The sequence below is a fragment of the Physeter macrocephalus genome, chromosome 9, assembly GCF_002837175.3.
Source record: "Physeter macrocephalus isolate SW-GA chromosome 9, ASM283717v5, whole genome shotgun sequence".
Lineage (NCBI taxonomy): Eukaryota > Metazoa > Chordata > Mammalia > Artiodactyla > Physeteridae > Physeter > Physeter macrocephalus.
The window spans coordinates 61,648,187-61,674,808 of NC_041222.1; the positions used below are offsets into that span (position 1 = coordinate 61,648,187).

At 43.9% G+C, this 26,622-nt stretch overlaps 1 protein-coding gene and 1 long non-coding RNA gene across 4 annotated transcripts in view; one reads left to right on the forward strand and one right to left on the reverse strand.

Annotated features, from left to right (window-relative positions):
• The window catches only part of SLC24A2 (solute carrier family 24 member 2), a 253,195-nt gene that overhangs the window by 23,157 nt on the left and 203,416 nt on the right, over positions 1-26,622 (reverse strand). For all 3 annotated transcript variants that reach the window (XM_024126763.2, XM_055087221.1, XM_024126764.1), the window contains 2 exons: positions 19,472-19,570; positions 16,953-17,071 (listed from right to left, as the gene is read on the reverse strand). In XM_024126763.2, the coding sequence (XP_023982531.1) occupies positions 16,953-17,071; positions 19,472-19,570 (218 nt within the window). The remainder of the gene's footprint in view (positions 1-16,952; positions 17,072-19,471; positions 19,571-26,622) is intronic.
• LOC114486887 (uncharacterized) lies at positions 6,649-8,402 on the forward strand. The gene is made up of 3 exons (XR_003681278.1): positions 6,649-6,960; positions 7,778-7,869; positions 8,305-8,402. It is a non-coding gene; the product is annotated as an uncharacterized lncRNA (long non-coding RNA).

A 26,622-nucleotide genomic window follows, 5' to 3' on the forward strand; every position in this document is an offset into this window, starting at 1 on the left:
AACTAAAAATAGAATTACCATATGACACAGCAATCCCACTACTGGGCAAATACCCAGAGAAAACCATAATTCAAAAAGACACATGCACCCCAATGTTCATTGCAGCACTGTTTACAATAGCCAGGTCATGGAAGCAACATAAATGCCCATCGACAGACAAATGGATAAAGAAGTTGTGGTACATATATACAATGGAATATTACTCAGCCACAAAAAGGAACAAAAATTGGGTCATTTGTAGAGACATGGATGGACCTAGAGACTGTCATACAGAGTGAAGTAAGTCAGAAAGAGAAAAACAAATATCGTATATTAACGCATATATGTGGAATCTAGAAAAATGGTACAGATGAACTGGTTTGCAAGGCAGAAATAGAGACACAGATGTAGAGAACAAATGTATGGACACCAAGGGAGGAAAGCGGGGGTGGGGCGGTGGTGGGATGAATTGGGAGATTGGGATGGACATGTATACACTACTATGTATAAAATAGATAACTAATAAGAACCTGCTGTATACAAAAACATGTTTGTGAGGAAGAAAAACTAAATCAATGAAAGTGAAAACAGGAAGCCAACAGGAAGTCAACAAAACCAAAAGCTGTTTCCTTTGCTATGTAGTTCATGCGGGTTCATTCACTGCTTCCTTTACTTATCCCGAGGGCTCGCATCCCTGACAGAAGCTTGGGCGTGCTGCCCCTGGTTCCTCTTCTGACCCAAGTCATCGTCCTCCCAGAAGATGTAGCGGATGTAAAGAGTATCACTCCCTGCTGGGCTCACCAGCCTGCCAAGCTGTCAGTTGACTACATGAATAATCTCTGTGTAATGAGACCAGTGAAGATTAGGAGACATTTTAACTGTTCCCTCCCAGATATGATCTTTCTTGTTGAATCCAAATGAATGACTTTCCCCTCCCTACCTGGTAGATGCCTCAGGAATAGGCAGGACCATGGGAGACTTGAGAATTTGCAGTATGCCTAATAAGTACCCTGTCTCATGCAAGGTAGGTGGTTTTATTCAGATAGAGGATGCCAGCACTTCCTTGAAGACCCATCAAGCTGATCTGATGAGTTCATCAAGGCTCCTCCCCCTTCCAGCGTTGACACTCCCTCCGTCAGGTCCCCCACTGCCATCTGCAATCGAGCAACTTCTCTCTAAACTGTAAGCTAAACTTTTTCAGAGAAGAAACAAAAGCAACTCTTTATGACTCATATCATTTTAATGACACCAACAGATGGTGACATTTCATCAATAACCCTTCCGCTTATAACCTACGGATTAGCTCCTTTCTCCATCTGCCAAAGTCACCAGGCAGGCGGTGCCCCTAGAAAATAGCAGAAAATAATTGTCTGTTTAGATGCATAAGCTCTAAACATACTACTGGTCCAACGCAAACAATTAGCTATATTGTACGGCTTCCAAAAGCTGCATTTGAGGTTGCTGTTGCTAGGGCAGAAATGGATGAGGAGAAGAGACTGGGTCTCAGGCTGTACAAACAGTGCTCTCCGTGGGGACTTCATGGCCTCTTGGGGACGAATCTTGCTATAGAGAAGTACAGGAGCCCAGAACCCTTCGAAGGATTCTAGAGGTGCCTGGGGAACAAGGTTGTCAGCATATTTTAGGGGAAATTCTCTTTGTCTTTTTGCCAAGTGCAATCTCACTCTGGTTCAGTGGGCAATAGCTTGCAAGCTAGTTAGAGGAAAAAAATTCTGTTCCAAGTCTGGGGGCTCGATTTGCCTTTGCCCAAGCTGGGGCTGCTGGCATGCTCATTTGTCTCAGCCCCGGGAGAGGCTGGGCACTGATTTTCCAGCTTTTCCTGGAGTTGTGGCATCCTGGCTTTGACCTTGCAACAATCCATCCTTACCTCCTAAAGCTTCTGCAGCATGTCTATAGAAAAAAAACAAGGCAAAACGATCCTGAAAAAATTCAAATGTCTTGTGATAGTTTAAGGTAGTTTGAGATCTACTGAGGTCTCCATAGAATCCCTGGAATTGTGTAAAACCAGGGCACCAATGACTGCTTTAGGGCCTTGTAATCTCTGACATGGAAAATCTGAGCCTAAGACATACGACTCTAAGTTTCCACATTCTGGTTGTCTGATCTTGAAGGAGTCAGTGCAGCCTGGTGGGAAGAGCAGGTGGTGGAGAATCAGGAACCCTGGCTGCCCTTGTCTGCTCGAGCTGGGATTCCTTGGGTGGTGACCATGACCACCTGCAAGTATTCACTGAGTGCTTTGTAGGTAGAAAGCATTGCACTAAGTTCTGGGACTCTTGATTTGAAGGAGACTTGAATTTCAAAGGGGAGACAGAACAAATGGCTCCAAAGAATAGATTCTTTATCTAGTTCTTTATCTAGCAACAGCTTCTGCTTATTCTCTAGTATCTCTTCTGCCTGTTTTGGATTGAACTGTGTCTCCCCAAACTCATATTTTGAAGACCCAACCCCCAGGACCTTAGCTGTGACTGGAGATAGGGCCCTTAAAGAGGTGATTAAGTTAAAATGAGGCCATTAGGGCGGGTCTTAAGCCAATACGACTGGTGTCCTCATAAGAATAGGATATTAGGACTCATGGAGAGACACCAGGGATGTGCCTGCACGGAGGAAAGGCCTTGGGAGGACACAACAACAAGGCAGCCATCTGCAAGGAGAGGGGCCTCAGAGGAAAACAACCTGTAGACACCTTGATCTTGGATGTCCAGCCTCCGGAACTGTGAGGAAATAAATTTCGGTGGTTTAAGCCCCCCAGCCTGTGGTATTTTGTTATAGCAGCCCTAGCAACCTAATATACTGCCCTTGTGCTTTAGTGATAGAAGGCCTACTTTTACCTGGGTCTGGGATAAAGACTATTTCTAGCCTTCCTTGTAACAAGGTGTGGTCATGGGATGAAGTTCTGGCCAATGAGATGGAATGGGAAGTATTCTCTGCAACTTCTGGGATGTATCTTTAAAGGGTGGAGGTGTATCCTTCCTCACTCCTTCCTCCTTCTGGCTGCCAGGAATGGGGACATTTTGGTCAGAGCTTGAACAGCCACCTTAGACCATGAGGTGGAGAAATAGTATAAAAGGATCTGACCTCTGACACCCATCAAGAGCCATTCTAGCTCCGGGCTGCCTACAAAGACTTGGGAGAGACATAAAATTCTATCTTACTTAAGCTGTTGTTATTTTGGGGTTTTGGCTGCTCACAGTAGAACCTTATCCTGGCTGATCCAGTGTCCTCTTTATGAGGAATTAAGGGAGAAAAATCTTTCACATCTCAGCACTGGGAAAAGTCATGCTTCCTCTGAGAAACTGAGAAATACGTGCATCAGGGAAATGATACTCTTTATTTTTTGGCACTGGGGAGTTCAGAGCCAAATTTGTAACCCTGTCCAGCAATCACAGCCCTGGAATCTGCACTCACCTTACTCTAGTCTTACTTTCTTCCTTTCCTTTCCATCCTTTGCTGAATTTTCTCAAACTAGTCATTTTATCCTTTTACATCAGATGTATTTTTGCAAGCAGCCTCGAATCTTTGTGAAGGTGGGGCAGACCTAAAAATAAAACTCTGCAGTGGTCCAACAGAATTTTGGGGATAACTTTATGAGAGAGTGAGAGAGAGAGAGACAGGTAAGATGTTACTGTACGTGACAACACGTGACAAATGGACAAATACCTTCTTGGACTCACTATCAATACTGAAGGTTGGAATCTGGAGGTCTGGCTATCAGAACATCTACAGATAGAAGAGAACAGTTCCAGGGGGCAGTTAGCACCTATTGGGAGGTGTCTGGAGTAATCAAGTCATTTTTATTTTCCTTTATCTAGTGAATGGGAGGAGTGGCAGCAGCCTGTCCATTTGTGGCCTCGCATCATGAGAACTGGTTCAGCTTCTTTGCACGTGCATCTTATACTATTTCCACTTGTGCCTCATCTGGATGGTTTGCCCCAGAAAAAGTGTCAGGTTTCCATTGGAGGGGCTTGAGTTGGATTTATCAGTCCAGAAGTTGCCTCTCCAGCCAGAAAAATATTTCTTGGAGGCAACTCAATTTCTTATTCTTGTCTGTGAAGGGCACTGTGCAAGATTCCTGCGTGAAGGTGAGCCCACTTTAATGCAATCTCTGCTGTCAGAGAATTAAAATGAACACCCAGGAGGCATCTGAAAATAGGCCATCTTTGAGTTCAGTTTTATTGATGGGTAATAACATCTCATCTCCAGTTCACAAGGAGCAAGCTCAGAGGATAGCTTGCACCTGCCTAGCTCTCAACTCGGTGGGGTTTGATTCTTCTTTAACCCCCTCAAAAGGACCACTCAGTTCAGCACTCAGGAATGCCACCTCTTCCCACTGGAGAGTCCCTTCAGTGTGGCATGATGCTGGATAAAATGCAATGCCAGTACTAGGTATCTCTGTAAAAATATAATTCATTTATGCTAAAATACTGGGCCAGGGTCAAACTGGGGGAAGGTGAAGATTTCAAGTGATTTGGACTTCTACTTAAAAAGAATGGTTCCTAGTATATTTGTTGCTGTTGCTGTTTCTACAATTTATATCTGTAGAAAAAAAGAATCAGTTTTACCTCCACATTGTTCAGTCACACAGATGCCCACACGATATATCGAATGGGGCAAAGCTCATGGAGTGCGGTGCGTGCTACGAATCCCCAACAAGACCCCGCAGGGCTGGGAGTGGGAAGAGACGTCCATAAAAACACTCGCCAAGCCTGAGATATGAGGCTGGGTGGGTGCATCAAGAATATTGAAACTGTCACCCTCAACAAAAGCCGCTAATAAAACAAGTGAAATATGTAGGCTATGTGGGAGGTGTTCATCTGTAGACTGGGGATAGTAACTCTCAGGCAGTTGCAGGATGCACAGTACCTGGGAGAGACCAGGTACTGTACTGTCAGCACATGTTAATCCTCTTCCCTTCTGCCATTAATCTCATCTCTGCCACTAACTAGCTATGTGACCCCAGGCAAATCAACGGAAATGCTATAATAGCAAAAGAATACATACGTGTCACCCGTAAGGCATCTGGACCTGGTGCACCTCACCTCCTTTTAGGCCCCCAAGTCCTTAAAAACCTTGTCATTGTGAAGCAGAGCTTCTTTGCCCCTGCAATGTTTTCATGTGGGACCACCTTCCTGTCCAAGAACTTGTCATTCATTTTGTCATTTGGACACTGAATGATCGTGAAAGACAAGCTGCAATCATATAGACCTCTGCAATCATCTAGTGTAGGAACTTTAGGGCCCCAGAATTTCAGAGCTGGAGGGGCCCTGGGTCATTGAGCCCCCCCAACCAATTGAGGACCCTAAGATGAAGTGATATGCTGAAGGAAGGTCACAGTGCCAGGCTCATTTCACTCCCAACCCAAGGCTCTTCCAAAATACCACATGGCCTCCCCTCCTCACTCCTAAAAAGTAGGTATGAATGTGCTTTATGTCCAATTACACTAGGTTTTCCAGCTTTTTGTAATAAACCAAATCTACTAAAACAAACATGCTAGCTATGGCAAACACTAAGAATGTAATTGACATAACTTTGATGAATTTTCTTGAGTCTAGAACTAATTTCTGGTGGTTTGGATGCCCCACGTTCTTGCAAAAGCTGATCAGAAACATCTGATTCTTGAATGTACTCTTCCTTTTCTTGAGTCTGCTATGGATGGAATATCTGTGTCTCTCCAAAATTCATATGATGAAATCCTAACCCCCAAGGTGATGGTATTAAGAGGTGGGGTCTTGGGGAGGTGATTAGGTCAGGGTGGCAGAGTCCTCATGATTGGGATTAGTGTCCTTATATATAACTGGGAAGCTAGCTTGCCCCTTCTGCCATATGAGGACACAGTGACTACAGGTCTGTCTATGAATCAGGAAAAAGGCTGTCACCAGACAATTGATCTTGGACTTCCCAGCCTCCAAAATTATGAGAAATAAGTTTCTGTTAATAAGCCACGTAGTCTATGGTATTTTTGTTATACCATCCAGGGCAGCTTTGAAGGGGAGAAGAAGGGCAGATCTGGGCATGGGTGGGGAGGAGGAGCCATTTGTGATGCTCTCTTCCCTCCTCTGTCTCCTTGGGTGATATCTCCAAGGAGCCAGGTACAAATTTAAAAATGAAATGTGGGTACTGATAAGATATCAAAGAATGTCAGGACTTCAAATACAGGTGAAAAAGAAAGACTTGTTCTTTAGCAACTCTATCCAAGAAAAAAGTGCAGAAACTTAGCCCAGGTTTGAAGTAGGAGGAGGTGACAATCAAGTACACCATAATGAGGGCTTGAGATTTTATGTGCATTTCATTGCTTGATGTCACCCCTGATTCCCATAACTGTGGATAATCCTGTACTGGCTACTCCTAAAATGAGTATCTAGGGGACATTGGAGGAGATGGATTAAGCCCTTTACAATCACAAACTTTCCCGAGGCTAAGTCTAGCAAGAAATGAAATAGGAGGCGGGTTATTTCCAGACTCCAGCATTCCGTGTTCAAAGGCCAGTGGAACCTCAGGGGAAGAATATGCACAAAAGAACAGCATCGTCTTGGAACAGGGACGATCTGCTTCTCCTCCTGCCTTCGTCCTCTTTCATTATTGAAGCATTAAAAATACTCTCTTTGACAAAGGTGGCATGTTTTACTTTTCCAATTAGGTTTCCTTGGGAACTGATGAGAAGGTGTGTGCACCCGTACAAAGCGTATGTGGGAGGCTCCTAGAGAGAGAAGAAATCTTGAAAGTGCCTCACCTAATGAAAGGATTGCTGGAGAAGGGACTAAAAGACGAAGAAGACCTACTTCTGCTCCAGAACGTTCTTTTACAATGTGACTGCTGTTACAGAATTAACTGATAGTCCAGGAAAAGCACCTAGAACCGCGCTTGGGACAGAGTAAACAGTCAATAAACATTAGTTATTATTATTTTTAACAAATGGTTAGGGGAAGAATTTCTTCAAAGACATCCAGGAGAGAGAAGTTTGACTAGGTGACTTATGATACTTCCAAGCAATAAAATTCTATAATTCAATTTTTTTCATGTGAAAGTGGAAACTGCAATAATTGTGTTCCCCATCTATCCATTCATCCAACATTTACTGAGCATTCATTGACTACTGTGATGTCAACAATCTAATTTACTTTCCACTTCGTAAGAGGAATAAACAGAAGGCCTTTGTAAATAAGATGAAAGGGAAAATTCCATAGCCCTAAGGAGAAAATGCTCCTTTATTTCAGTAGATGGGCTGTAAGTAGACTTTCTATCTGAAACAAAGCTTCCAAGCAGACTCATAATATTGTGACACCTTGATTCTGTCTTTTGAGCAGAGCTAAAAACAACACTAGAGCTGGAGCTCTCAAAAATGCACTGTCACACTTTAATACAGTGAAAGGCTCTGAAATCAACATCTGTTTGGCAAGTAGAAGGTGCCTTCCAAGAAACATTCCATGGAGTGCTTTACTACAAAGGAAATCTATTCAAAAAGGAGATTTTTTAGAAAGATAAATATCCATATGGTCAGCGTATTAGTCTGCTTGGGCTGCCATAACAAAACACCATAGACTGGGTGGCTTGAGCAGTAGACATTTATTATAAACTCCCACCATAAATATCAGCTGGCTCAGGGACAGTAAGTGGTTTTCATCTCATCTCCATTTTTTTTCCTAAAGTGGTTGGCCAATTAGTGGGGTCAACATACCAGCAGCCTTCATTTTGTCTATTACAGAGCTAGAACATTGTGCTTGAAATTCAAAATATCGATCCATATAAATCTCATTACTAGGTTGTGGATCATTTTGTCTTACAGACCCAAAGACCTATACTCAAAACGTCTGAGTGACACGAGGGAAAATGAATTTTTGGGACCCCAGAGCTATCGTTCAGGACTTGCCAAACAAGGTGTGTATGAGTCATTTTGAGTGCAAACTCAGAGTTCTGGGATGGGTCAGCTAAGGGCTCTAGGGACAACTTCATTTGCCATTTGCCTTTCCTCTTTGAAAAGGGAATAAAACCAGGAGAGCCAGGAAGAAAAACTGTTAGACACAATGATGGAAGACCAGAGTCGTGTTTGGAAAAATTCAGTTACTCAACTCTAAGATGAATCCTTACTGACTATTATGGACAGAGTGTTTGTGTCCCTCCAAAATTCATATGCTGAAGCCCTAACCCTCAGTGTGGATGTATTTGGAGATGGGGCTTCTAAGGAAGTAATTAAGGTTAAATGACATCATAAGAGTAAGCCCCTGGTCTGATAGGATTAGTGTCCTTGTGAGAACAGACACCAGAGAGCACTCCCTTGCTCCTTTCTCTCTCCACCCACACCCTTTTGTGTAGGAAAGGCTCTGCGAGGACAGAGAGAGAAGACAACCAACTGCAAGCCAGAAGGAGAGCCCTTGCCTGAAACTGAATTGGCCGAAACCTTGATCTTAGACTTCCAGCTTCCAGGACTGTAAGAAAATAAATTTCTGTTGTTTAAACTACCCGGTCTGTGATTTTTTTGTTATGGCAGCCCGAGTGGACTTATACACACTGTCCATATGGATATTTATCTTTTAAAAATATCTTATTTTTGAATCCTTTTGTTTTTTTGGCTTTGAAAATAAAGTGTTCACTTGCTATAATTTATTTTTAAATCACCCTTTCACCCATTCTTTACCGAGTCTTTGAGAAATCTCTTTATTTTTGTTCTCTGAGTTTCTCAGTGTGCATTATTTACCAATATCCTTCATCTCTCGACTCCGTTTTTATCTCTGTGTTTCTATCACTTATCTCTTTCCAAGAGATAAGTCAAGAAGAGGTCAGTCAAAAAGCATCTCTTTTTGGAAGGCAGCACCATCTGAGACATCTGTATTGCCTTCTGTGTAGATATCCTGAACCAACAGAGCTAACATTTATGTAGCACACAGATTTTTTAAAAAGTGATTAATCTCTACCTGTCTAGCAGTAGGAAATAATTCCCCCCCCTTAAAATACTATCTTATGGTTTGTTTTACATATAGATGGAAAAAAAATCTAGCATCAAGAACTTAGCATATCAAATACAAAATGATAAGGTTTCACTCAGCAGTGGCAACCTGAAAAAACTTCATCTGCTTCCCCATGACTTTGAATTGAAACCAAGATTTCAAAATATTTTGCTGTGAGTGATGAAGCTGTCTGGACCTAAGTTTTCCAAGAAGCCAAGAAACCATTTTATATTAATGTAAAATGGCTTTTGGAGAGTCTGATGAAATGCAATTACTTTCCTTCACTTTGCATTTTGCCCAAATAATTCTGAGGTGCAACCTACGGACAAGATGGATTTCTTTCTGTATTGCTATTTTAAACTGGTTTTTGTATAGTTTTCATGGGCTTTGTAAATCCTGCTCATACAAATCATAAAAGATTCGTCAACATAAAAGCTACAATTCAAAAGTCATTCTCATCGTTTTATCAACTGGATTACAATTACTCATAGGAACAGCAATATTAATGTTGGTATTTTTTTCAGGGTGTCAATGGAGTTTTTTCCTTTTTATTAATAGTCAGCTCTTAATGTATCTTATGTGAATAATTAATAGACTTTCTTCAAACTACTTCAGAAAGCACAATGACAAATGGTGTTATTAACAGTAAGATTCCAAGTGAAGTTATAATTCTCTGTCAATATTCAAATTTAGGCAGAAACCCAAGAGTCAGATCTATTTCATTTTCAAGTGTGGTCAAAAGGCCTCTGAGTGCATCTTAAGCAGTTGGTAAATATTGTACAGGTCATCAGATATAGGAACTAGATCTCAACTTTTCCTTAAAAAATATATGTATAGATTGAAAGGAAAAAATGTTATCTCCTCCAGAAATGGAACCCATGTACTAAGGCCTGGTAGGTAAAACACTGTAATTTTTGCTTTTTTCTATAGTTTGTATTAGCTTTTCTCAGATACTAAGTTTCTTGGCTTGGACCTTGCAAACTCCAGTCTGATGAAGAATCTTTGGATATTGTTTTTCTTTCACAAGAGAAAGGCCTTGCCCTCTCTCCCCAGTACTGCCCTTGTGTTCTGGCTGTGTCAGACACAGAGATCCAGCCCCACTTTCCACTATTTTCTACTTTCCTCCATTTCTTGAGTGCCAGAATCCTCTTATTATGCTTCATCAATGTTCCAAGAGATTGAATAATCTCATCAATAGTGGGAAATTCGGTCCTTAGCTGTTTTTAAACTTTCAAAATGGTGGATCTGGCTATTCCACCTTAATCATTTAGAAGAGATACTTGCTCTTTGAATAACAGGAAGATGTGAGGTTCGAAAGGCCTCTATTAAAACTTATTACTGCTAAGAAAGTAAATGTTTTCTAAATAAAGGTAATATTTTAGGAAGAAAGACATCATATGGATTCTAGGTCCCATCTGCTTGGATAATCTTGGAAATATTATCAGAGCTAATGTTTTGGACCAATGTTTATTATGAAGTCTTTCTATGGAGCTTTAAAATCATAGCTATAACTTTAAATGACAACAATAATCCAAAAAAACTGCTGTCTTTGACAACAATGCTTTTTTACCACCCTCAGAGATGCACATTTAATAGTAGAGAAATATCTTTGTGCATTTTATTTTATATTTCTTAAGAGAAATCTAAGCTTACAATCACATCCATCATCTTTCCCTACTCATCCTTTACTTAGTCACATAATACCCAAATATTTTTATCAGCACTATGACAGCAGATCTTAAAAACCATACTGAGTTTAGGTGAGGACGAATGCTAGACTGGGGAGAAATAAGTCAGGGTTGAAATCCCAAAGGGAGAAAGGAAGGGCTTAATATAGCAAGATGATATTTAAGTTGTAAAGTGAGAAAAAAAGAAAAAAGTCTGCATTTTATACATTTTCTATCTATCATCTATCTATCTATCAGTACATGTATGTTTGTGTGAGTATGTGTGTGTGTATACACACACACACACATACATATTCTTTTTTCCTAGGAATGTGATTACCTTAAATAAGTCTGTTTGCCCACTGGTGCATCTGGGCAACTCTTAACCAAAGCAAAGACAATCTGGATTTCCCTAAGGACAGAGAGAAGTCTCAGAGGTGAAATGAAATAAAAGCTGCAACATATAAAAAGCATAATACAAGAAAAAAAAGTTAGATTTTCAGATTTCAGAATCTAAGCAATTTGCAAGGCATTTCCCCTCCTACCCTTTCACTGTGCGCGTGTATGTAAAGAGTTTGGATGTGTCGTGTCTGGAGGACCGTGATGCAGCAAGGCAGGCAGCTTCCCTGAGCAAGCCGGCCACACGCAATCACCTGGCTGTTGTCTAGACTGGCAAAATTAAAATGTAAGAAAATGCTGGGTTCTGAGTGGGAGAGAATATATCTTAGAATTGTTTTTCAAACCTGGATAAATTTCCAACATTGAAAATTTAGAAGGTTGGTAAATTATCAGTGACAGCTCAAATCAGTTCTGTTAGAATTGACAGCATTTTGTTAGCAGGTATTGGGAGAAGATAATTAGCACTAAGCTGTTCGAAAAGTCAAATTATTTCTTGGTTCTACAAAACATACAAAGGAAGCAGAAAACCTCCTGCAAAGGGGCTTCCTTGGTAAGAGAGAATATTTTAAAGTGCTCTTCATTGCCAGTGTAAAGTCTGGACAGAAGGAAGGTCTCAGAGCTGAGGTGTCAGTGTAAAATTAGTTCATTGGTAAACAGGGTTTTGAAAACAGCAGGTTAATTACACGAGACAGGTTAAACTCTCAGGAGAGCATCAGCAGTGAGTGTGTGGTGTGTGGGGCTCATCATTTCCATTAATAAAGTCGAGATGCACACCTCATTCCTCCTGGAGCCTGATAAAAATACAGCTGGGAAAGAAAGAAAACCAACACAATAAAAAGGCATTGAATCCTTTCTGTGAAGTTGTGCTTGGGTGGCCTGAGTGTCCTGATTTCACACCTTTTTTTCTGACTCTGGAATCACAGCCTTAATTTACCGTGTTACCCAGTTTTTCCAGCCTTGAAACTCAAGCATCACCCACAACTGCTTTTTCTTGTTCACACTCTGTGACCAATTTATTACCAAAGGGTCTCAATTCTGCCTCAGAAACAGCTCTCACATCCAGCCACTGTCACCCCTGCCACAGCCAATACTTGGTCTGAGGGCTTGTCATCTGGGCTACCTAACAGCCATTTTTAAACAGTTTTACTAAGTACTGCTAATAATAGCAAACACCCATGCAGTGCTTACCATGTGCCAAGAACTGTTCTACGAGATTTCGAGTCTCACAATAATGCTATGAAATAGGTTACTATTCCTGTTTCAGAGAGAAGGAAGATGAGAACAGAGAGGTTAAGGAACTTGTCCAAAGTCACACAGCTGGTAAGTGGCAGATCTGGGATTTGAACTCTGTCTTCAATTTGTGGTCTGTCTTCAGAGACTCTACTCTTAAAGGACTAATGCATACTGTTTCTACTCTTAAAGGACTAACGCATACTGTTTCTGTTTTAATTTAACCCATTATTATTTTTAGTTGTTGCATTTTTTTGGAATAGATAAAACAGTTAACTCATTCAAAATTCAAAAGCTACAGGAGGCTACATACTGAAAGACGTATGCAGAAGGCTACCTCCCACCCTGGTTCCCTACCTCATGCCCCTGTCCTGCAGGTAATCAGCATGACCAGTTTCTTCAATAGCATCCAAAGCAAATGTTTATATGTTACTATGTTATTTCCCTCCTTTTTTTCCTCTTACACAGACAGAGTATATTGGATGTAATTTGGCACGTTGCCTTTCCCACTTAACAACATATATTGAAGATCATTCCATATAAGTGCATGAAGAGCTTCCTCATTATTTTTTTCTTTTTTCTTTTTTTTGGAAAGACTGCAGATGGTTGAAATGAGGGGTGGGCAAACTTTTCCTGTAAAGGGCCAGATAGTAAATATTTTAGGCTTTATGGGCTTGATGGTCTCTGTCACATATGCTACTGCTGACTTTTTTTTTTTTTAAACCTTCAAGAATATAAAAACATCCTTATCTGATAGGTTGTACCAAAAAAGGCTACAGGCCGGATTTGGCCACAGATCATAGTTTGCTGATCTTTGAAGTAAACAGGCTCTTACCTCGCTGCCCTGCATCCTGTCCTCCCTCACTCTGGCCCCTTCTTGACCATTCAGAAGGAGCTCTCTTCTTATCACATAAATCCAAAGCCGCCACTGCTCCCTTTAAACACTCCACGCCTCTCCACTCCCAGCAGGTGGAGGTCCAGACTGCTGAGCGGTGCCTACAATGCCCTTCCTGACCCCTGTGCCTCTCCTCCCGTCCCTGTCTACTGCTCTGGTCCAGGCCACTATCAGCTCTGCCTCAACTCCTGCAGCGACCTCTTTACCCCACTACTACTACACGATCTCTTGCCACAAATCCACTCTCTACACCCCAGTGCAGCCCCTTGGATCGTTTACAAGTGCAAATCACATCTGGGAACCTCTAACAGCTTGTTGCTGCCCTAGAATGAAGTCAACTTCTGTATCATGGTCTACAAGGCAGGCCAGCTCCACTCAGCCCTCCTGTCAGACCTCACTGCCACCATCATCCCTCCCTCCACTCCCCACTCTCCAACCACAGTGACTTTTCTGTTCCTCAGACAAGCCGAGCTCAACTCTGCCTCTGTGGGTGCTGTTCCCTTGACTGACCTGTTCTTAAAGTTCAGCCTCCGTTCAAATGCCATTTCCTTAGTGAAGCTTTCCCTCACCTTCCAACCTAAAAGGGCCCCTCCACTCTTGCCCTCCACCAAGTCACCAGGCTTTATTTTCTTCATGGTCCTATGGCTGTCTATAATTATACCTTGGTTTACATTAGCAGGCTCTCTGCTTTGCTAGGATGGGCGAGCATCTCCGGTGTCCAGCACATTGCCTGACACACATTAGATGAACACTGAAAATTTTCTGATTCAACATTGGAAGAATTTCAGCCCAATTTACTTTTCCTAGTGGATTTCTCCTCACTCCTCACCTTATATTTCAGTCTTCAGTTCCCCTGGCTTTCTCAACCAATCACTACACAGGAATCTCCCTCCTAAGCGAACATGTTGTCATCTCAGTCATCTCCTCCTTCTTTGAGCCACAAACTCCTACTTACCCATCAATACCCAGCTCAAATGTTACCTCTTCTAGGAAGTTTTTACACTTTCCCTTGCCAGGGTCAATTTCTTCCTCTGGCAGTCTCCCAGAGCACTTTGTATAGACCTCCCTGATCACACTGGGCCATAATGATTTCCCTACCACAGATGTTTTTTTATTTACTTATCATATCCTGAATACTCTCAAATTTATATATATATATATATGTTTCATTTTCATTTTATCTACAATAAGCATTTTACCTATAGGGAAAGGACACTTCGGATGCTGTTTATATAAGTAGGTATGAACACATAATAATATAAATAGCATCATTTAGCTCCGTGCTATGTGCTTTATGTATATTATCTCATTTAACTCTCCTAATATCCCTAATGAGGCAGGTACTATGGTTATCTGTACTTGGCAGATAAGGAAACTAAAACGAGGTTGGGTAACTCGCTCCTGGTGGATCTGGAATTCACTGCCAGGCTGTCCTGCAGGCAGCTGGTGGCCTGGCTCTTTGAAGGTCTGTGTGCCCTTGAGCTCTCAGTGTATCAGGATGGTGCCCAAATCTGCCCTCTTACCCTGCGTGAGACCCAGGACACAGCTCTGCTCAGAGAGGGGTCAGTTGGGACTCTGTCACTCCCCTGCAGCAAGGTGCCCTGTGTCGGGGGCACAGATGTCCCTCTGCCAGCCAGATGGAGAGGCACAATGATGAGGTTGCCCTCTGCACACCTGTGACTGTGCCCTCCCCACGGGCAGCCAGGTATCCTTGGGGCCTGCTTCCTGCTGCCACATGCTGCTTATCCATGTGGACATAAGAGCTCTGCCAGCTCACCCTTGAGCTAATACGAAGGGACTGCAGGGCTCTGGGCAGGAGGGTGGAAGCCTAGAAGGCAGAGGAGACAAGGGCAAAAGGAGCTGCCATTTCTCTATCTTTTCCTTTAGCCATTTCCCCCCCTCTGCCCCAGCTTTACTGAGGTATAATCGACAAATAAAAATTTTATCTCTTTAAGGTATACAACATGATGATTTGATATACGTATACCTTGTGAAAAGCACAGCAAAGGAAACAACAAATGAAAAGGCAACCTATGGAATGGGAGAAAATATTTGCAAATCATATACCTGATAAGGAGTTAATATCCAAAATATATAAGGAACTCAAAGAACTCAATAGCAAACAATGAATAACCTGATGACAAAATGGGCAAAGGGGCTTCCCTGGTGGTCCAGTGCTTAAGAATCTGCCTTCCAATGCAGGGGACACGGGTTGGATCCCTGGTCAGGGAACTAAGATCCCACATGCCGCGGGGCAACTAAGCCCGTGCGCCGCAACTATTGAGCCCACGTGCCACAACTAGAGAGCCCACGCGCCACAACAAAGATCCCTCGTGCCACTACTAAGATCTGATGCAGCCAAATAAATACATAAACAAACAAATATTTTTTTAAAAAAGGGCAAAGGACCTGAATAGATATTTTTCCAAACAAGATGTACAAATGGCCAACAGGTATATGAAAGGTGCTTGACATCTTTATCCTTTCCTTTAAACAAAGAAACTTTCCTTGCACCTTTCTTCAGGGAATAAAGGGAACAGGCAACAATGACCAAGTGTTTGTCTAAGACGTACAGACTTCCTCTGCTGCAGAGTGTATCCCGGTGTAAAGGAGAAGAGAGTGCTCGAATGGATTTGCTGTAGTCTGGCTTCATTATCAGCTCATCAGGAAAATTCTGCCTAGAGAAGTGGGTCACAAACTTGAGGGGAATGCTACTCAAAGTCTGGTTCTCGTACCAGTGGAATCAGAATCACCTTGGAGCTCAGGAGAATCACAGACTCTGGGCCCTACTCCAGACCTGACAAATCAGACCCTGAATTGTAACACGATCCCCCAGGAAATTCCTAAGCACATTAAAGTTTGAGAAACACTGACCCAGGGTGACTGATTAAAATGTGAGTTTAGGGCTCTATGCCTTAGAAATTCTGATTCACTTGAGGAGGGTGAGATCCAGAAATCTAACAGGCACCACCTACTTTTTGCTTCTGCCTACTTTTTTGAGCAACTGTGGTCTAGAGGCAGTGCTGCTTGGTGGAAATAGTACAGATACTATATTTAGACAGTCTTGAGATCAAATCTCATTTCTAATAGCTGCAAACTAAGTAATCCTGAATAACTACTTCATCCTGTTAAGCTTTAGCTTCCTCAGCTATAAAATGGAGATATTAAATGTCTATACCTTCAGCTGGATGGTTTAAAGCACCTAGCACCAAAGCTGTGGCACATAGTATGTATAAATGTTAAATATTATAGCCATTAGATCAAACAGCTATCTAATGGTTGCAACATTGAATGGTGGACTGGGCCAGAGTACTGATTAATATCAACTGCAGGGACAGGGAAGGCCAAAGGGGGCTAACCAAGGTGTAAAGGCTGTGGTTTCTCTGTTACTTAATCTTGGCCCTAAAGACAGAGAAAGGACTAGACTGCAGCAGTGATCAAACTTTATCATCTACTAAGAATCACCAGGGAAGGGAGTTAAAATGCTGATTCCTGGGTGCTGCTTCTCAAAGATTCTGTTTCATCGGGTCTGGGATATGGGCTAGGGATCTGCATTTTTATCCCCAGGAGATTTGATGCATGAGTCCTCCAATCTCACCCTGAGAAACAGCGGCTTAGAGAATATGTGTACTTGTTGGATAAAGGAAGAGCCTGACGCATGTGGTGCCCTGGCTGGTACTGGGAAATATACACAAGGATGGATGACTCCACCTGGTGTCCACCCAGCTGGGAGCTGGGGCCTCCAAGGAGAACATAAGTCTGTGCCGCTGTGCTAGAATATCGACACGAACGGCGGCCCGGAAGAGCAATGGAAAAGAGGCATACCTGGGCTTCTGCAGCTTCAATGCTGTGGGAGAGATTTCCATTTTGTACAGGTTCCGAAGCATCACTGGATGGTGTCATCTCCACTTCTGTGCTGGTGCTGTTTGGGAGCTCGATTTTTTCTGTGACATAAATCAGACACATACAAAGAAAGCAAATGGAGTCAAGTAGGGGTAAGAGCCATATAGAGAAGAACACCCTATATTGGGCCAAGGGAGAAGGTAGTGGTCTCTGAGGGGTGATAAGGCCCAGGGCTGAGGTTGTGTCAGATGGCAAAGGATTTCTACCCTTCTCCCCCATGCCTTTTAGTGTACTCAGCCCTCCTCCTCTCTTTAATAGCTCTCTGGCATCCCCTCTGGCCTGATGTCTGACCTTGAGTGCCCTATCAACTCCTGGGGTATGCATTCTCTAGACTAGGCAAACTGACCAACTCGCCATTCAAGAACATGAGCATGGACATTTTTATACCAAAAGCCAATCTACACACTAACTGTTTATACCCAGGACCACATCCCTCAGATATTTTTTATAGCAGGATCTTTTCTTTTGTATCACATTCCAGAAAGGATATTTATTAGCTGCGGCCTCAGAAGACTTGGGTCCTAGGCTCTGCTCTGCCACCATCGGGCTGTCACCTCGGGCAAGTCCTCTTCTTCCTCTGGACTTTAGGAACCTTATCTAAGGTTCCTAATGAGATTAGGGGAATCAACTGGGTGACCTCCAAGGCCCATTGCTTCCAGCTCTAATTCCCTCAGGCTCAGTTAGTAGACAACTCTGCCAGCGTGTAGGTGCCATGCATAGGGCAAACCTGGGAACCCGGCCTTCTCGAAATGCCTGGAGCATGCTACTTAGAACATTCCACACGTGGGCATCCTATTGCAGGCCAGGCAAGAGCAGGGTGCTGAACAAGTAATCATTCCTGAATGAGAGGTGACATTTGGCTAGAGTGACTCCCGGGTAATGGTTGAGCACTGGGGACCCGTGGACACTGGGCATCTCAGACAGGCCTGGGTTCACACTCTGATTCTGCTACTTGTGCTGTGGGACCTTTAGCAAGTGACTTAACTCCTCTGAGATTCAGCTTCCTCATCTGTAAAATCGGGGTGATGATGATAATAGAACCACCACTGCTGCTATGACTAACAACAATACGCTCAAAGGGTATGCTGATAAAGATTACATAAGAAAATGCATCCAAAGTTCTCAGCACAGTGCCTGGTACAGAGCGAGCAAACAAGAAATAGAAACTATTGGGATCCTCATTACAGCACCTGCCTTGCACTAGAAGATTTGCTTTCAGGGCTCAGAGGAACACCGGCAGGTGATCAGTGATCAGGCACCATTGAGGTTTTTTGCCATGATTTCAGTGACAGGGAAATAAAAAGGGTTCCTAGGCCGTCTGGATGTGCTGGGTCAAGTCTTGGATTTCAGGAGACAATGAAGCTGTGTGGTTCAGTGTCAGTGTTGCCAGGAATACCAGAATGCTCCTCAGTATCAGATATGGGCAGTCTCAGGCTGCTCATAGAGTATCAGAGTATTTCTAGCAACTTCAGAAAAACTAAACATTTTTATCACTGGTAAACTCTCACTGGAAAATAATTTGAGAGTTACATAAAAACTGTTGGGTTTGAAGAAGCCAAATTTTGGAAGTCATAGGGAAATATTTATGTTTATGTATTTAGTTGTGGAATACAGAGGCATAGATATATTTAAATATAGAAAGCCACTGAAACTCAAACTTATTTTATCTTTCCATGTTTTCAGTCGTGATGACGTTATCTTAATGATGTTCTGCTGTGTGTGACTGTGTCTGTTTTTCCTGGTATACTTGGTTTAGTTATTTAAACTAAAAAGTACTAAGTACCTTGGGAAATATTAAAATTGTGTTTAGGGTGTCTGTTGGCTGAAGTGATACAACTTTAGGATCGGCCTTCAATGGCCAGACAACACAGGAGGCTGGGTCCCAAAGTGGAGTTAAGATGTCCAAGAACAGACATGAACAGATGAGAAGAAGCAACCTCCCAGGTGTGACAGTTAGCATTTTAGCTTATTTCCTTTAAGTTTTTCTTTTCATACCCAGTAGAATCTTTTTTTTTTTTTTTCTTTCGCGGTTCGCGGGCCTCTCACTGTTGTGGCCTCTCCCGTTGCGGAGCACAGGCTCCGGACGCGCAGGCTCGGCGGCCATGGCTCACGGGCCCAGCCGCTCCGCCGCATGTGGGATCCTCCCAGACCGGGGCACGAACCCGCGTCCCCTGCATCGGCAGGCGGACTCTCAACCACTGCGCCACCAGGGAAGCCCCTATTTCACTCTTTTTAAAGTTCCCCTGGGGGTAGGTGATATATTGTGTCCATTCATGCCCTGTACCCATGAGGGGGAAGTGGGGCTCTTCCTGACACCCAGGAAAGGGCCGAGTTGCAGGGTTCTGTGTCTGAACTGAGTTGGGGTGTCCACACTGGGTCCTGTCTCTGCCCCCCTCCACGTACTTCAGGAAAGGCACGGGATGGAAGTCTCCCGGACTCACCCACATGATTAGCAGCCCCATTCTGCCTGTCGTTCTCATCCACCTGACATTTTTTCTTGGCGATCTTGTGGAGAATTGAAGCCTTTTCTCTGAACCTCCCTGAAGCAAGACAGAGTAATGGAAAGGAGACAGGGTGAGAAGGAAGATAAAGAGAGAGGCTCGTGGCAAATGGCGAAGCGCTGGTGAAGCAGGCACGTGGCTTCCTCAGCTGTGGGGCCGGTCATCAGCAACCACTCCTTTCTGCCCAGCCCCGAGGCCCTGTGACCTGCAAGAAGGATACTTTCTTACCTTGTGATTCTTCAGCCCAATTCTCTATCTGAGAATCTCAAGCTGCTGGATCACAGATGAAAGGTGACCTCTTGCCTCCCTCCCAACTGCTTACAAAAAACGAAAGCACCAATCATCACCCAAATGCCCTCTACTGCTGAGGTCCGAAACAGGTCTAGAGAAACAGAACTGCTCTGGAGGCGTAGCCGTGTCTCTGGAATTATATGCTCATCCCAGAACTGGCTTTTGACCATGGAAAGCCAAGCCCAGGGGTCCTTTGATTTGACTTTGGTTTTCAAACATTTATCTTAATTAACACTGCAATTTCTACAGGAGTTGGGATGCATCACAGCTTTTTGAATTAGCTGAGTCAGCTTCAATTAAAGCATCAGGGAGGCAACTGATTCCAGTTGGGGATTTAGGATAAAGGATGAGCAACTAAGCACAGCAAGTAATGTCTGTTGGTGAAGAGACGCTTAGGGAAAGGTGCTGGAAAAAATACCATTTTCAAAATAATCATTTTAAACAGCTGTACCACAAAAGTAATGCTTCATTTCTTCTCCATTACTGACATAATTAATGGGTAAATGCATGCAACAAGCACAGAAAAAAAGCATGCAAGAGTGTAGAGATTACTTTATGTGAAACATAGCGCATTTTTCTTTCTCTTTTAATCCTTGATTTTTTCCCCCCTGGGAACGTTCAAGGTACAAAGGAGCCTCATTTTAAACTGACTGATTATTGCCTAGATTCAGATATGATGAGTCCCTGAAAATATCACAACTCCTACAATCTTCCCACTAGGCATTGGGGGTTGGCTGGGTTCTCTAGCAGCATATTAGCAGAGGAGCTCATTCTACTTTTCTAGTCAGACCAAAACCAAACCAAATCAAACCCCAAAATGTTTCTCTTGGAGAGCCTGTCCTCCTAGGATGGGGCATGGCAGGTTGGCACCCGCACCCCACCCCTCCTTGTGAATGGAAATCCTGGGGAGTGGTCATAGAGGTGACTTGTGTGCCTGGCTGGGGATGACAGAAGCTGTAAACTAGAGTGGGACCAGTTGGCTTCAATGGTGAAAATGATGGGGGACAGAGGCCCTTCTGCTTGCAAGCTCCATTAGCCTTAAATCTAGATGCCTGCTACCATAAAGGTAGCCTCTAGCAGGTAAGTACCTTAGTCTAGGTAATGAATGTGCCCTGCCGGGCACACCCTCCAAGGAAGCAGGAAGAGGAACATTACGCAGAGAAAAGTGGGTCAGTATGTGGCTTGGGCTTCATAAGGAATGAGAAAGAAGGACTAGGTGATGGGCATGATGTCCATTCTTGAGGGATGTTGAAGGTCAGTATTAGGTTCCCCATGCTGGAAGGTAATTTGAATTTGGCTATTTCTATTTAATCTCCAATGAAAACTCGGGGAAGAAAAGAGGAAAGGAAAGAAGTCTGGGGACTAGGAGAAGGAGGAGGTAAAAGGGAAGAAGGAAAAAAAAAGAAAAAAAAGGAGAGAAAAAGAAGGAATTCAAGAAGGAGGATATAGGCAGGCAGCTGGGATTGTCTTGGAGGTTGCCAGGCAGCATGGATGCAAGACATGTTCCTGGCTGCCAAATCTAGTCTTATTTGGGGAGTAGATAGATGGATAATGAAGAGTGATTCTCAGCATTGGGCAGCCTGAAGCCTAAAGAGGGGTACTTATTGTGGAAGATGACCCTAAGAAGTCCTCAAATCATCTGCTGAAAAGGCAAGAAGAGGAAAAGGGAGGTTCTAAAACTTTATAGAAGGTGATGATTCTAGTAATAATGCCACTCTGTGGATCTGGGGTCTGTCTTTCAACTTAGAACATTCTGCAGCTCTATGATCAACAATTGCTATTTAAAAATTATATGTAAAATAATAATAAAGCAAGAGAGCATTCAGAAGAGGAAACAAATAAGCCTGGGGAAATAAAACCTGAAGTAATCCAATCCAAGTAATGCCTGAAAGTCATGAAACATGGCAGAGAAAAATATTTGATAGAAACGAGTTAATCACATGTTGTGTGTAATTCCAAGGATCTTTTCAGAGCTCAGATGAACTCCAGAGAGAAATGACAACAAAAGGGGCCCCAAAGCATGGAAGGGTTTGGCCACTCCCTATGCCAGGAAACACCTTTCATAACAGTGTTGGCCACTGTCACTCGTGGGCTGGTTTCCCCAAATTCTCTAAAGGAGGAGTGGGAGGACAGGGTAGGGAAATGATTCTAGAATTGGGATTTCATAGGTTCTCAAACATTTTCACAGACCAGCAAGGGTTTTCTAGACTGTGTGTCACCCGTTTTCCCACTGCAGGAGCACCTCAGATTTTCTGGGCTATGGAAAAATGGGAGGGATAGACCTTACTTGTTTTCTCTTGGGGTTCAGCCCTTGGGCAGCAAGGCAAAGCTGCAGAGGCTGCCTGGGGAGCAGCTCTTGTCCACCCACCCCTTCAACTTCTTTAATACAACTTCTGCCCCAATTTGCAGGACCTGGCAGCCATTCTGCCTTGTGAGTGCTGACAATGGCTGCTCCAAGGCCTAAAAGGATTTTCAGAGATTAGTTTCTAGAAAAGCAGCACACAGAAAAGGTGAAGAAAAGGTGAAGGCCCACCTTTAGAATTTAGCACACAGGGGAATTCCTTGAGGTGGTGGGGCAGAGCCTCGCCAGCAAGGCATCCTCATCCCAGTTCAGTGGACACCCCTGGGATCACCACAGGGCACCTTTTGAGAAAAGCTGTGAGGACCATGCTGACAGGACATGAGTGAGCACAGAACATGTGATTCTCAAAGGGACCCTCTGTGTTTGGGGGCAGGAAGACCTGGCACCTTCAGGACCTCTTCAGCCTGAAGACACAAGCTGGGAGAACACCTCGCAGGATGCGTGTGTGTTGGGGACAGCACAGTATTGTGGTTAAAAGGATGTGATTTCGAGGCAGCTAGGCCTGGGCTTAAGCCCCATCTCTCTCACTGGCTCTGCTGGCTGAGAACTGGTAAATACATGAATGTTTCTGAGCTTCAGTTTTCCCATCTGTTGAATAGGGATGTTAACGACTGACTCCTGAGCTAAATGCAAGGCTTAAGTGAGAAAATATGTGTAAAGGACTGATCACAGCACCTGGCATTAGCAGACCTCTGTAAATAAGAGGAAAAAGAAAAACCAACAGACACCCCAGGGGCAAGGGTGACATGGCCCTGAATTGCTTTAGAGCAGCTGTCCCCAACCTTTCTGGCGCCAGGGACCGGTTTCATGGAAGACAATTTTTCCATAGGGGCGGGCGGCGGTGGAGGGCTCAGGCGGTAATGAGAGCGATGGAGAGCAGCAGATGAAGCTCTGCTCACTCGCCCGCTGACCACCTCCTGCTGTGCGGCCCGGGGGCGGGGGACCCCTGCTTTAGAGGAATCCTTGGCATCGTCTCTTCTCTCAATCCACACAGGCGGGACTGGAGAATTAGCTGCATCTGACCCGACAGTGTAAGCATCGGGGGCCTTGTCGGATTGGTGTTTAGTTTTCAGTGAGTCCTCCAAAGTCAGTTCCAAAACCAATTAGGAGGAGGATCACTTTATACTTTCCCGAAATTAAGAAGGTCAAGGTGAGGGAGCTGGCCCTCTGTGTTTTAGATACCTTTGTGATCTTAAAATGAAAAGATAGTGATCAGCTTTCTCCCATTACCTGTGAGGACAGAGTACAGGGAAGGACTATTGGTGTTGCACAGTGGATTCGGGGTGGCTCAAAAGAGCTTCCTGATGCACAAGGGCTTTACCTCCTCTGTGTCTCAGGCTCAGGATTTTAAAATGGGGATAATACATAGAACACCCAGCTCATACAGTTGCTGGAAGACTTAATGGTTTGATACACAGCAGGTGTTTAGATGGCCCTGACATACAGTAAATTACTCAGAAAGGGTTGTTATTATTATGGAAGTGAATGCAGGACCTTCACCCCATAAATTACTGAAAATAAAAAGCTTGATATTTAAAAATAGAATGGAAGCTTAGCAGCCTCTGGTGCAAGAGACCTTGGCAGTAAAGGCACTGCTTCCATAGACTATTTTAGGCATGGATTCCACGTTGGCATAAGGGTTGACATGGACAGATCTAAGAAAAAACTGTAGCTCTTTGCCTGGGGATAAAGAAGACATTTTTGAGCACTTTTCAAGGTGAGAGAAGGAGTGATTTTTAACATTTTTTAAGGCAACTTAAAAAAATATACTCTGCTGCAGTGTGAACCCTTAAAGTGTTGTATTTTTATACAGAGACAGATTATTTGTATACTTAAAATCGCAGAAATAGCAAATTCTGCTCAAATCATGAGGCACCTAGTACGTCAAAACCTAGTACACAATTTTAATATAGTTCAGCTTGCTTTGAAATTTGCAGAAGAATACCAGCTGAGTGTCCTCAGGGGACTGTGTGTTGAGGGGGTGCGGTAGGGAAGTGTGGGAGAAGATCAAAGCAGAAAGGCCTATTATGAATAAGAACAAATTTTGGAAGAACAAAATTTGAGGAATCAAAATCTTCAACCAATCTCTCTGCCATAAAACAGAAGCTCTAAGCCACTTCGCAAAATAACCTTTGGAGGTTCTGTTTGCTCAAAGAATAAAGCATTTTGCTTCTATTTCTGCTGTTAATTAATGAAAACAGCCCCTGGAAATTCCTTCACATCTTTCCCACCAAGTAATCAGCAGCGCTGGACGGGAACCCTTTGGGCTGGAGGTAAGATTCCCTCCTGGCTGCCATGGAACATTCTGAGCACCAGAAACACATAAGAGATAGGACCAAAGAGATTTATAGATGTAAAGGGAGTGGCCACACACACCTCGGTAAACAGGACTTAGTTTGGGAGAAGAAAAGGGAAAATGAAACAGGGGGGGAAAACGTAGATAGTGTTTTAGAAACTATTTTTGTGTTTTCAGTTCTGCCTTTCCTGTCTCTGTCTTTGAAGTTTATGGCTTGGCTGGTAGCTTAAAAAGTAAAAGGGCACTGAACTTTCTTCCTGTTTATCCCCTGTCTTTTTGTCTGGAAGCAGAGACTCAGGTCAGGCAGCCAGGCCATCGTCACTCTGAGAAGGCATGCAATGGAACTGACGTGGCAAAGAGCAAACGCTGACCTTGGGGTCATCGTGGGTTCCTCTCTTTCTCTCACATCCTACATGTTATCCACCAGCAAATCTGGGGTCTCTGCTTTCAGAATATTTCAGAATCTGACCACTTTTCCCTCCCCACCCCCTGGGCCGAGCAACAATCCTGCCGGCCTCCTGGCCTGTCTCCCTTCCACCTTTACCTCTCTGTCCCCCAGGCTGGTCTCAGTGATGAGAACACGCCACTCACTCCTCTGTGCAAAATCTTGCAGTGGCTCCTGAGGTCAAAGTGAAAGCCAAAGTCTTCCCAATGACCTGGAAAATTCTGTCCAGCGAAGCTCACCTCAACCGCCTCCCTCGTCCCCTCCCCCTCTCCTAGCTTACTCTGCTCAAGCACGCTGGCCTCCTTGCTGTTCTGGAAAACACTGTGCACTCTCCCACCTCAGCGCCATGGCCTTTGCTGGTCCCTCTACCTGGAATGTTCTTCTCCCAGGGATCCACACGCTTCACTCTCTCAACTCCTTCAAGTACTCATTCAGATGTCACCTTCTCACCAAGGCTGCTCTGAGCAGCCTATTTAAATTTGCAGCTTTTCTTTCCAGCATTTCTCATCCCCAGCTTATTTTCTCTAAAGTGTTTTTCACCATCTAATTTACTGTATCATTATTGCTATCGATTATCTGCTGCTTCCCATTAGCAGCCAAGCTCCACAAGGGTAGGGATTTTCATCGGTTTTGTGCGCTGCTGTATCCCCAGCGCCCAGTGGGACTCAATCAATCCTTGTGTTTGTGGTTTCCTGGCAAGTTGATGAGGTTCTTACATGCTTCTCGTTGGCTAATGACCCAAAGTAAATCCTTTCAAGTCCACCCAAGCCCAAGGCCCCAGTAGGGCTGAGGGTCCGTACGTAGAGCCCCAGGAACTGTCCGAAGGTCAAGGGGAGAAATGGGCTGGACCAGGTGTTTATGCACCAGAGCTGGAAGACAGAGGGGAACACCAGTCATCCTGCTCCTGCACCTCCCTCACCAGGCTGCCCAGGTGAGCACTGGAAGAGGAGGAAGATGGAAGAGGAGGCCCGGTGAGCACAGCAGAGAGCAGAGCACAGAGAGCTGGGCTTTGGCTTCTCCTTCTGTATGAAGATACTCCTCACTTGTCAAGGCCTAACTGAAGGACAGACCCGAAGCTTTTTCTCGACTGATACACACACCCATCTTCCCAAGTGGAAATCCACCCGCCGTTCTCATGGCACTTTGTACCCCTGTCACAGCCCTTACTTCAGTTTGCTGCCCACCTGTCTGCTTTCCCCACCAGAGGGCAGGCTTCTCAGGGGCAGAGACCTCTCCGCCATCTGTGTATCTTTGTGTCCCTCAAAAAGCGTCTTAGAATTGTGCTTGGCACGTCACATGCAGTCACTGAGTTGCAGTGAGCCTCTCGGTATATTAGCTCCCCTGGGAAGTCAGCTTTTTTTCCAAGTCAGTACAAGTCACAATCTTCTACTCTGCAAATATTAACCAAGCCTGTGCTATGAATCAGGCAACATTTGGTAATAAGATCCAGCTGGTGGGTGCCCTTGTAGAGTTCACAGCCTGGAGCCAGGGACAAGAAACTAGGACTTAAGATTCATGCTCTGATGGTGTGGGCCTTCTCGGGAGGGCACGGAAACTCAGAGAATAGTGAAAGTTCTAAGATACAAGACACTACCTAGCAGCTTGAAGGAATAAACTCCTCTTGCATTCCACAAGCTGTCCTCATGGGGCAGCTTATTCACCTAATAGGATCTGACCTGATTTTTTTTTTTTTTTTT